Here is a 12,587-nt window from a genome sequence, read left to right as displayed (position 1 = left end):
TAACTCCAACTGGACCCTCTCTTGGCATTTTGTTATTAGCACTTGTCAGCAAGGTGCTCAGGCATAAAGAAAAAAGCACAGCAGCAGAAAATCTGAGCTAGCAGGAGGAGGGAGGGCTTTAAACTTCAAACACTGCTCCTAATATTTAATTTATAGAGTGCCAAGGCTCTGGTACAAACCTTATTGACTTCCATGGAGTTAGGGGAAGTCCCATTATCTAAATGAAGACCTGAGAACAAGATTACTGAGACAACCCCTCCAAAAGCCCTCTCTCTGGAAGGGAGTGATAACATTACTGTCTAGAGCTTCTTTTTTCCCACAGCTCTGAACAAAGTAAGAGTGAACCGCCTAATGGCGTGTCCAGAAGTCAAGCATTCCTTTCCAATCTGTGCAATAAGCGCTTGAATCACAGGTCCAAGCATTATCCTCACCTACTTCCCAAACCTATTACTCTAAATGTCTCCTGATCTGTTTGCTCTCACTAAGCAGAGCAGTAGCAGAGATGCTACTGAGGCTCAGGAAATAAATAATGTCCAGCAAACCCACAAATAAATATGGATGAGACACCTTTCCCCTCTTTTCTGTCCAGCTTGGAGGTTTACCGGGACAAACTCAAGAAGCAAATTCAACAGATACAGCTCTGAGTTGCTTATTTTCTTTGGAAACACTCTTGTATCAATGAAATTTGGGAGTAGTTCTTGACCAGCAATATACACCAAAAGCATCCCATGCTGTACACACCTTCAGAGGTCTTACCCCAACAGACAATTTCTTGCCAGTGAAATATTTTCTCAAAGCAACTGAAAGTCTGAGATTTATCAGATCCCTTCTGAAGAAAGAGAAAGCCCACAATCTCCCTCTAACAGGAAAACCAGCAAATACAGCTTTCTACCTAAAACCTTCAAGGCGGCAATGGCAAAGCCCCCAGCTATGTGTTAAGATCAAACCTGTGTTCCTCCTGCCTCCTCCTTCGGGGACTGGCCTGATGGGCAGCCACGGTGCAGAACGATGGCAGCCTGTCATCCACACGTCCCCAGAAGAACGCCTGCTGCACGGCCGCGCAGGCTCGAAGACGAGCTCCGCTATGCTTTGTGGGCAACACGGGGTGGTATTCCCAGGGGATCCTCACACTCAGTGCAAATAGATTTTACCCCCCCCCTCTCATCTGCTAAGCCCCTCTCTGTGAAGGGTTAAATTTCCCCATTCCCCACAGCTACTGCTGTTCTGCAATACCCTCTCCTCAGCCTGAACGTTTGTGCAGAAGGAAATGCCATGGTCCTATGGCTCTATGGCCACGAGAGGGAAGTTAGCAGAACCCAGCAAACCAAACCTCAGTTCCTCTCTCCTCTGGGCTTCCCCAGCACACCCCGTCTTTGAAATTATCATCTCCTCTGGGCAGATACTCCTATTCTGCGACTTTTCCACTCATGCTGAAATGGCAGTATTTAATAAATAATGCGTGCGCTTTACAAAGCATTTTTGGCTTCTCTCTTCAGCCTAAAAGATCTCCAGGATTAAAGACTTTTTATGCAGTCCAGCTTCTCTTTTACTAAAGCTTTCAAAGAATACACCTATTTTTATACAGTAGCTGCATTTTATTTTGTGGCCAAATAGCGATTTATCTTTTTTTCTCCAGACAAACTTAAGTTTTAGATGCACCAGAGATGCTGCCAAGTGCAACTGCATGTAATAAATGCAGTGTGGTTACCAGGCTGTTTCAACGAGCCCAGCAAATTACAACATTGTACACGTTCACATTTACTCCTACAAGGACAATTTTCTTTTACAGTGTTCCTAAAAAACCCAAAAATCATAAAAAAAAAAATCCACTTCTAACTTTCTAGCCATTCCACTTCAAAGGCCTTGTACAAACCTAATGGCAGATGATTTCCTACAAGTAACAAGTGTGCAGGAGACAGCGATGTCTGGAGGTGGCTCCGGGGCCCAGACTTGAAAGCGCTTCTGGATGGTCCCCGGTACGCTCCCCCCCCAGCAGGAAGGTGAAAGATGATTACATCTCTGCGCCAGGTCGCTTCTTGCTCTTTTCTTAGTAGCAGATGCCAAATGTGACAAATTATACGTGGGGGCATTTTGGTGTGAAGTTTCGTCTGCTGGGATTGGAGTGTCAGCAGTAAACTCATTTATTTCCAGATCTCCAGCTGGACGGGAACCAAGGTCGAAAGGCCAGTGTTTTATCCACCAAAACACTCAGCCTACCTTTAACACCTCAAATCACGTGAGAACCAGCTAGTCTCTCCGCAGCGCTACCTGCTCCCCAAGTTCTTGAAAATACCACGTGTGCGTAACCTACATTCGTCCCGAACGCACGCAGAGGCTTCCGGTTAAATAAGTCAGTCGGTACTTGGGGCTATTCGGTCGTCACTTTTGCAGCATTGGCCACCGTGGGGCATTTTTCAGAGCCCAGACGAGGGAAGGGAAGAAGTGCAAGAGTGTAATTAACATTAGGAATAATCTAGAGTGTAGGGCATGACATTCTCTACCTCTCGCCAAGCTTTGTACTTGTTAGTGCGGCTCTCTAAAGGGCCTCGCAGATAAGTGTACAGGTAGCTGGAAAAACAGGTTAATCCTTTAACCGTAACTGTAATTGCTTTCTCTCTAAAACAAACATCAGAATTTTTTCCTCTCATTGCTGGTCTCTTGTCGATCATAAGCTAGCAGAGCACAGCAGTGTTTTGGGTAGATACACACACACACGCACATTTCAAATAGCTAAGGCACAGCAGCATGAAACGCAGCCTCTACCTGTTCACACCAAAGGGACTCAATTGAAAAACTAAACCCATTTATTGTTCCCTTTTTCCTCTGTACACTCCCAATGCATTTTTATTGCTTTTTCATAAAACACTGCTGCAAATAATCAAGCATGACCATTGACATCCACAAGATTGAGTTTTAGGAACCATTAAATGAGCTTGCCCTCTTGGGAAGGTTCTTGCTCAGGTTGGTCTAAAGGTAATTATTCAGCAATTCCTACCTGTGGTTTTACCTTGTTCCTCTAGAAGTCTCTGAATCTCATACACTAGTAAGGTCACAGTTTCTGTCTCAATAAAAGTCTACCCTAAAACAACTTATCCACAGGACGAATTACGGGGGGTTTGTGTACACACGTGCACACACGCGTGTATATCCTGACACCAGCTTTTCTTGCACAGAAATTTTCAAAACTCCAGAAATTTTCAGGGTTAAACAGAGCTGTTCGTACACTTAAATCAATACCTGAGAATCTACAGAGAAATTCCTAAAGAAACAATGAAGTCTTGTTTCATTCTGAGCCTTTGGTGGTTTTTTTTACTTCATTTATAGAAATAGCAAACTGCAGCACTGATGCATAAGGTTAAGAAATTCAGCACTTGAGAGGCAACGGTCTTCATTGTGTTATTTGATCAAGCTGAACATCCTGCAAATTTTAAAGGCTATGCCGTAGCAATAAATCGAGGGATATACTGCACCAGGTGAAAAAAAGAAGGCAATAGAAACAACTATACAGGATACATGATTTAAGTTATTTTTTCCATGGGAAAATCCAAAAATTTATTGACACCGAAATGCTTCATAGCTCAGCATTACCACTACACTAGCGTTAACTGATGCTGCTAAATGTTTCTAGAGTACGAATTTAAAAAGAAAAAAAAAAAAAAGAGGTCTTTGATTTGTGGAGTTTGTAAAGTCCTTGAGCTAGATTAAACTGCAGTCTTGTGAGACCGAGTATCTCTGTGGGGGCACTTAGCAGAAATGCTCAGGAAGCTCATGGAAAGCTTCTCACTACTTACTCATGAAACTATCAGAGTAAGGATTCATGGGTACAACTAATTAATTTTTCTTTTAAATTGCTGCCCGACTTGCCAAAATAGGCAGGTTTTTCAATGCTGCCTCCTATTTGTAAAAATAGGATTTGCTCTTCCAAGTCTTCACTCCTCAAGCTTCTAATGTAATTGGAGTAATACAATAATTTAACTAAAACCGATGGGCAAATAAGAGTTCTTTTTCTCCCTAATTCAATCCAGTTTAAAAAAAAAAAGCCAAAGCCACCACCTAAGTCAACACCGAAGTCACTATTAGAAGACAAGCTATTGCAACTTTGAAAGCAAAATTAATTTATTTCAGGTTACGAAGAAGAAAGGGTTAGAAACTAGAGCTGATGCTTAAGTACAGAGCTTGTGACCACAACTGCTCCACTACAGCGAAACCCGGTTTACAGCAACCACCCAAGGGGCTGGCAATAATTGCTTTCCTAGAAGGGATACTCTAACTAAATAAAGGTCAAATAAAATAGCCCTGGAGAGCTTAAGGACAATTTAAAGGAGTTGCTTAAGTCAGGAGGACTGCCTCCTGGATGCATTCCACAGTGCGAGTTTTGCCTGTCCAACCCTCTCCGGACGCAGAGCGGGTACCTCTAAAGCCAAAACCCACGGGGTCGAAAGGATGGGAAGCCGACACGCTGAAAAACACAGAGCGGTCGGGTTTGGCCTTTTGGGATCCTCCTGCACCAGCTGCAATCACCTAGGTGTTTTACTAAACGCTGATCTGACTAGCAATCAGGAAAAATGACATTTTTAGAAGGTTTTAGAAATCCTGCACCTGCAATACAGCTGAGGAAGTCACTAACCAGTGATTTCCTACATCATGCATTTTGACAACAAGATAACAGGGAAATGAGTAAGCACAGGTTGGAAGAACCTTCTCAACCGACTGTGAGGAATGCAAAAATACGCTATGATCAGAGCTCTGATTTTCCTGAAAACCAAACCCCACATTTCGCTGCAGAGTCGCAGAGCCCAGTAACCCACCGCTTACCATACTGTAAATTCAGAGCACCCTCATTTACCCCGTAAACTGAGAATTTTCCAATGCATTAAAAGGAAAATGCATAATTACAATCAAGGCTAGAGTTCTCATAATCTCTGCTCGGAAGTGGAATTTGATTTATTGAGTGACTCTTGCAGACATCAGCAAAGAGAACACTTAACTGGACCCCATAGGTTGTCTGGGAGGTTGCTGGAGATTGGGAGACTGAGCAGGGAACCGTTAAAATTTTTTGTCAGCTAAAAAAAAAATAAATCACGGGAGGCATTCTGAGACCGTGAGCAGCAAAGGAGGTTAAGAAGCAGACTTACTTGCAATCTTCAGGTTTCATAGTCAACCCACGAAGTGAAATGGGGTGGCCTGCGTTTCTCCGATGCATCATATCTGGGGTCTGCAACATTAATGGTATTGCTCGGGGGTTCTGTTGTTTATATTTCTAAGTTAGCATCCGGAACAGATTCCGATGACAAAACCTTTTTTTTTAAATGCACCTAAGCGCTTTTGAAGCGTAATCCCGTTGCCGAGTAGACTGCATTGCAAATTCTTTGGCTGCACGATCGGGAAACGGAGGGCCACATCCAGGACATCTTCCAAGCCAGGCACTGGCTCCTGCTTCCAGCAGGACTCCATTCTCCTTCCTGTTGGAGTGTTTCTGGAAAGACTGCAGGCACAGCAAGCGATGCATGTCCTTCCCAATAGGGATTCATCTGCACTGCTCAGTGCTTTCCATATAACATTTTGGTGAGTTGGAGACAAACTAAGTTGAGTGCTAGAATATTAAATTACTCTCAGCTCTCAAATAACAGCAGACTGCCTTTGTTGCTGGCTGTGTTGCAGGATGAACTACATTAACAACTAGTCTATCCTCATCTTTGGACCAGAAGCAGGAGTCTTACCATGGTGGGAGATGCTGCGACGATTAGGACTGTTGCTTAAATGAGCGTGTCTTATTTGTAGCTGGACCAGATTTTGCTATAAGTTACCACATGTTAAAAAATAAAGGTCCTGGCAGGCATGTACCCTAATCACACAATGCTCCTCACTAATTTTGCTGTTAAAAAAATAATGCCCAGCACCAATGCTATTAAAAGCCCAATAACATAATTTAACAACAACAACAACAAGTCAGGCATAGTTTACTGTGGTTTGAGAAGAACCACCGTGCCTGACATGTTTCTGTTAAATTATCCTGCTCCGCAAATCACTTATTCATTCTGCGGAATTTCTGCAAGTAAATATAAGTCCTAGAAAATGAACGAACAGGCTTTTTAAACTGCCAAAGTGACCTGCTACGTCTCATATATTTCACCAAGAGTTTAAAAACAGCTCCAAAAATCTCACTACTGTGGAACATCTGAAAACTCCCACGGACAGTTTTTATTCCATAGCGCGCCACCTCACAGAGTTTGAGAAAAGTCCGGGATACCTACGTCATATAGAAGCAACCTCTTCACTAGTTCACTCATCAATAAAGCCTATGAATTAATGATTACGAACAAACAGAACATTAACTTCTGGATTCCTGCTGTCTTTTGGTGGAAAGTGGAACAGCTCTACAAATCCCAGTGACTACCAATATAATAAGCGACTATTATAAAGAGTCAAGGTCTCCATTTCATAATTTTAAAAAACTTCTAGGTTCTCCCGTATCAGGCTCTGGAGTTTTTAGCTGGCTCCAGCGGGAAAGACTGGGGTAAGCACGCTGCCGGCCAAGACCCAATTTCAAGAAAAGCTCTATATCCACAGAGCTGTTTAATCACAATTTTAGAAGCCAAAAGTCCACACCATTCTCTGTCACACGAAAAGATATATTAAGGGACTTGAGGAAAAAAGACCCAGAGTTTTCAACTGCAACAACGTCAGCAAATTATTGCTATGGCATGAAGCTACCTGGGGACCGAAGATCCTTGAGGCAGCTCGATCCCACCCTTGCAGATCTGTTCCTCCCATATCCTATGACATTCTGGCTCATCCAGAAGCCGTGCCATTATGGGAGCACCGCTGCGCGCTATCTGTTTGGAAGAAGAGGCGAGCTACAGATCGTCACTCCTTGCTGTTCTGATCGTCGTTAAGGTAGGTGGGGAATTCTGCACCAGCATCTGGGGGTTCCTATGGGGCCGGGCTGTACAACGCAGCTGCAGGCGGGGAGCTCTGCTCCTGCTTCCTGTGAGTTTTAGGACCTCCTTACAGCCAAGGGGAAAATTTGACCCAAAATAATCAGTCTTACAACACTAAGCATTTCAAATCTTTAATACTCATGGTAGCAACAACAGCTAGTACCAGATAGTAAAGAGACTTTCCCTCTCAAAAGGTCCTTGCGTAGAAGGAAGAGTGCGTATTAGCCAAATAAGCAGGTCCCTCTGTTATTCCCCAGGAGGCACATCTTACAAAAGACAAAGCGAGGAGGGAAAAAACAACAAAAAAAAACCAGTCTCAAGTTAAACACGTTTTGCGTTGAGGTCTTTGTACACAGGACAGGGCTGGGGGTCGCAGGAGGATCTGTTAAAGTCAACGCTACCCCTCAGCTAGAACAGAATAACCCTTAATATAAATGTCCTCCAAGACACTGTCATGCCAAGAATTTGCACTTCCAGGTGTGGCAGCTACTATCTAAACGCTATATATCTTATTAAATGACCCCCTAACAATACACACGTACCGAGCAAATAACTCTACAGAGCCAATCCATTCTCCTCTTCCCCCCAGGCTCTGAACGTTATGGCATGCAACTTCCATTTAGACATGGAGTGTGTTGCAAAACAAAGCGAGTTGCACTTAAAGAACTTTCAGCGGAGCTACGCTCCGTAACCTGAAGTCTTAACGTGCCCACGAGCACAGTGCACTCTGCACCGCCGGCTCAGGTGAATGATGGCTCCACCGCATACTGCAGAACATAAAATAAGTTAAAACAAGTGAATACCAAAGCACTAACGTTAAAGCTAGCTCAGCACTCAGATGTTCACAGTCTGCACAAAGTTCCTTGGTTAAAGTTTTTGTAGGAAGACTGGAACGATTCAGATCTTGAGGAAAAGAATGAAAGCTGCAAGAAGCTCTACCGTAGCAGATCTTTAGGGCTCTGTTTTAGAACACGGAGCTTTGATACTGGCACTAGTACCAGCCCACTTAAAGGTAATTTGTCAAGCAGTAGCAAAACACAAGTATAAATACAAGCCCCTTTAACTTAACTTCTTTAGGGTAGAGATGGCCTTTTGCTGCTGGTATATACAGCATTGGTGCTTCGGAACTTCCAGGCCTTGACCAAAGATGTACGTAACGGGAACAACAATGGATGAAAAAGACAAAAGAAGCAGAATTGCCTAAAAACCTCCCAAAGTACCAGACCACCACAAAGAGCCAGGTAAAGGAGCTAGCACTGCTGGAGGACTGGGAGAACGTCTTCCCTTTACACAAAGGATACTTGTTCATTTTAATTTAATTGCATCCCTCAAGGCCCAAATGTCACTTTTCAGAAGTTCAGCTAAGTCAGTAAGTCATTCTCTAATAAAAGGACGTGAGAGCGGTGGGTTTATCAGTTCATACAAGTAGCAGTTACACATGGAGACACAACCGAGATAAAGCACTTGGGCATCACGCTGGCTGTGAGCTTACATCAAGCTAAACAGACATGTTACGCGGGCCAGGTTGGAATTAGCTGAACGGGCTAAATGGACACGTTAACACCCAGCAGTGATGTTCTGCTAGAGGCTGAGGCAAGTCTGTAAAAAGTTACGGCTTTTTTCTCTCGTTCAAACTTTCTAATTACCACCATCATCTTATTAAAGGCTAAAACCAAGGCAAAACTGACAGCAGTCTGCCCTCAGCTATTGCCTTACTGTCAAGAGTTGGGACCCCTGCTTACACCTCACTTTGGGCAGGGAGACGGGAGACGCAAAGAAGTGTTTCAATTGAGAAATGTGATGTTAGCCACCGAAATTCAGTCTACGGTTCACACCTGGATCTCCCACATCTCAGCTTTTTATTTCATCCTTCTGATTAAATAAAAACGATTAGACGACATTCTGATGCTTTCCCCCTTACACTTCGGTTTTCTCTCCTTGTCGAAACACCCTTCTGCCTATCTAAACCGCATTAAATATGCCTGCTATAAAGTATGCCGCCATTTGAACGTCTCCGTTCCAACCCATCTGGCAAATGCAGAGGAGCAACTCACATGATGAGGTTGAGGCTTTAGGGCCTAAATAGCTACAAGGATCACACAGAATCACCAAGGTTGGAAAAGACCTGTAAGACCATCAAGTCCAACCATCACCCCAACCCCCCCATGCCCACTAAACCATGTCCCGCAGTGCCACGGCCACACGTTCCTTGAACACCTCCAGCGATGGTGACTCCACCACCTCCCTGGGCAGCCTCTGCCAGTGCTCCACCGCTCTCTCAGGAAAGAAATTTTTCCTAATATCCAGCCTAGCCTTTGAGATGATCTGGTCTTTCAAAGACCCAATATTAAGAGCAGAAAAACGGCATAAAGTGGGACAAGGCCAGTTCACGTTCGACAGCTCCAAGCTGCACAAGGCAACTTGTGCTCTGAGGATGTTGGGCATTGTGCTTCATTAGGAAACAAAATATAAGCTTTCCACTCCATTAGGAATGACTTTAGGAGTGAAAGCACATAAGACGACGACTCACCTCATCAACAATGCACTGCAATAACTGGAGAGGCTGCAATGGAAAGAAGAGAGGGAAAAAGTATTAGCCTATATGCAATATCTTTACAGTGGAGTGGAAAGAAAAAATCATTAATGCAATAAAATATAGCAAGATTAATCAACAGCAGCAAACTCTTATAAAAACATTGATGCTCAGGATGTTCTATTATTTCTAATGGTACCTAATCTAATACAGGCAGTTAAAGGTTTGCATTTTCTTCAAAATGCAATTTGCTAAGTTTAAAACAAGGCATTCAAGCATGCAGAGGAAGCAGCCATCAGGAAAAAGAAAAGTGAATTTTTTTCTGAACTCATAAAGCTTACCATTAAAGATCCCTGGTTTTTCTGAATCTGAAAAAAGGCAATATGTAATTAGCATGTCATAATCAAAATGACTCACTTGGACACATTATGATCACTGAGAGAAAATTATTGCATCGCTGGTGGCAATTTGTGGGCATGTGTTAACACAATTTACATAATGAAAATACACAAATGTTAATAGCTCGCTTCTCATTTATAGGCGAAAGTCAGCAGAATGTTAATTTCACACAACACTTTTTAGTACCCTCCAGGTTGTATTAGAATAGGAAGAAAAACCATAATCCATTTCAAAAGGCTGTTTACGATTCAGATATAAATAATGTTTTATATTGCTAGATTGTGAACACTGGGCTTAATGTTGCAATCATTGCTAATGTTATGAAGCTCACTCTTTTTAAATTAAAAACCGATTTATTTAAAATTGAAATTAAATCATAGTCAGAAATTAGAATTTTGGATTACTGCCAGACTCTGCTCACAATCCCTTTTTTGTGAAGAAAACTTTAATTATGTGGTTGAAGTATCTACCGCTGCTCAGGAAAGCCTTTAATACTCCACTTTTACCCAAGTTTCTTATATATTCCAACCCAGTTTTACTTTGACTCTACGCAGAGCATTGCTGTCTGTGAGGCTGGAAAGTTTGACAAACTTTGTATTGTTTTAAATGGCAAAGGAAAGACTTGTTCTCAGTTGTCTCTGAGCCCTTCTTAAATTTCGTAACACCACTTTGGTTGGGAAATTAATTAATAGTTTGGAGTAACAGACCGTTCGATTGCTTACAGAGAGCTATGAAATATTCTGGCCCACGTTGGCAAAGCACCTTTCCCTTACAAAAAGGAACAAAGGCAGAAGTACAACACAATTAAATGCAAAACAGAGAGCAGGGACGTAACGCAAAGTATTTGACTGCATTTAGGGATGCTGGTCTTCTGATAATTTGCACAGGCATACCATTTCTAATGGGTGTGGATAATTAACGACGTATTTTTCCGAAACAGACACAAAGTTGCTTGCAACCCAACCTCGTCGCGATGCGAACAGAATGCAGTCCTCAGTGAAAACGCTGTCTTCTGTTCTAACACAGTTTATTTGGCTTGCCCCTTACAGTTAATATTCTCTGTTGTATAGTGCCACGATGATGAATGTTGTAGGGCTGCCGTCAGCTTTGGAAGCGCTCTCCCCCAATACCCAGCCAGAGGCAGGATCCTCGAGTAATACTTTACAGGTAGTAAAATGGAATATAGAGGAGGCTGAAAACTAGCACCAAGAAAATAGCTGGTATTATGCACGTGAAGTCTTTCATTAGCGTATTAGTAGCGTGCAAATATACACGTACAGTTTCTGCGTATAATTCTATTTTTTCCAAGGAAGGAAAGAAAATAATAAATAGATAGAAGCAGCCCATTATGGTTTTTAATGGTCAATGTCAATCCATTACAATCCAACAGAACAAATCTGCTGTTTTGCATTATTGCCAATAAGCAAAATATTCTGTGGATATAAAAAGACCTTTTTTTTCATACTTCACTTCCAGATGCTAAATGACAAAATAGACTCAGCTCATTCGGTAGGGATGATTCGGAGCTCCTTTAGATTAGCGCACATGAACGGGCGATTCAGTTTTTCATCCAAACAGAGTATCGGTCACATTTCCTTACCGGGAAAATAGGTCTTGTCATGAAAAGGAATAGAGGTGGGATCGTATATAGTAGCCTCGACACAGATATGATTACATCCAATTTCAGAACAAGATTTAAAATATTATTTCTAATAAAAGTGCCCAGCGCTTCTAATGAAAAATAAAGCAACGCAAATCAAAGCGTTACAGAATTCTTCCCGTGACATTGCAACTCTCGGCCGGAGCAGCAGGCCCAGCTTCTGCGAGAGGGAGAGACGTGTGCTCGCTCACACACACATCGTTACCGGGTTTTATTGCACGATTTTGATGGCGACATATTATTTTGAGATCATCTTCATAAATTTTGCATTAAGGTAGCTGTGCCAGTACCTGGAATTGATTCAAAATGCTTAAGACACTCAATTACTTTTTAACACTGTTACCCGATGTAATGACATATCTGCTATTTCCCTTGCATTTGATGATGCAACATCATTGTAATTGATTCATTTTCTCAATTAAATAAAGCTACTGTGCTTTCCTCTATGCGAATGCCACAGAGACTCCCCAGTTAGATGTATTACCTATTTTCTCTGTCTCAGATATATTGCTCGTAAGGCTGCACTGCGCTCCTCTGTTAACTCCACTAGAAAATGCAACGTTACAGTCATATTTTTCAAGTTCTCAACAGCAATGAACTTGGCTGTATTTATATTAGGCATATTTTTCACTGTTAAAACTATGTTGTTTACCTTTTCCAAGATCACATTATTGGGCAGCCTCTGCAACTATAAAGCAAACCTAACTGACGGCAACTTTACAGTCAGTGCTTCTCCTTTTGCACACAGTTCATGAAAAAGTGAAGCATCCAGTTTTATAGCACATTAAGAACGGTTTTAAAAGTACTCAACATAAAGTGTTTTATCTTCCTGTTCACCCACGCTCCCTTTTTTCCTCCCCTAACCGTCTGGTTTTCCTGCACTACTGGGAGATAAGAAGTTTAGGAGGCAGGCTCCTCTCGAGGGATCCAAGTGCAGCGGCTGCAGCTCAAAGGCTCGAGCGTTCGGCGTGTCGCATGCCCCGTGCGATGCTCAGAACACTCGGGCACTGTCACTGTCACGTTGTCGTGCTTTCCACGAAGAGTTTCAAATAGC

At 42.5% G+C, this 12,587-nt stretch overlaps 1 protein-coding gene across 3 annotated transcripts in view; it reads right to left on the bottom strand.

Annotated features, from left to right (window-relative positions):
- Positions 1 to 12,587, bottom strand: part of MAP2K5 (mitogen-activated protein kinase kinase 5) — a 140,546-nt gene that overhangs the window by 29,247 nt on the left and 98,712 nt on the right. For all 3 annotated transcript variants that reach the window (XM_059823742.1, XM_059823743.1, XM_059823744.1), the window contains 2 exons: positions 9,816 to 9,842; positions 9,472 to 9,504 (listed from right to left, as the gene is read on the bottom strand). In XM_059823742.1, coding sequence (XP_059679725.1) covers positions 9,472 to 9,504; positions 9,816 to 9,842 — 60 coding nt within the window. The remainder of the gene's footprint in view (positions 1 to 9,471; positions 9,505 to 9,815; positions 9,843 to 12,587) is intronic.

Source organism: Gavia stellata, chromosome 13 (assembly GCF_030936135.1).
Source record: "Gavia stellata isolate bGavSte3 chromosome 13, bGavSte3.hap2, whole genome shotgun sequence".
Taxonomy (NCBI): domain Eukaryota; kingdom Metazoa; phylum Chordata; class Aves; order Gaviiformes; family Gaviidae; genus Gavia; species Gavia stellata.
The sequence above is the reverse complement of the archived record's forward strand: the minus strand, read 5'-3'. Positions and strand labels throughout refer to the sequence as shown.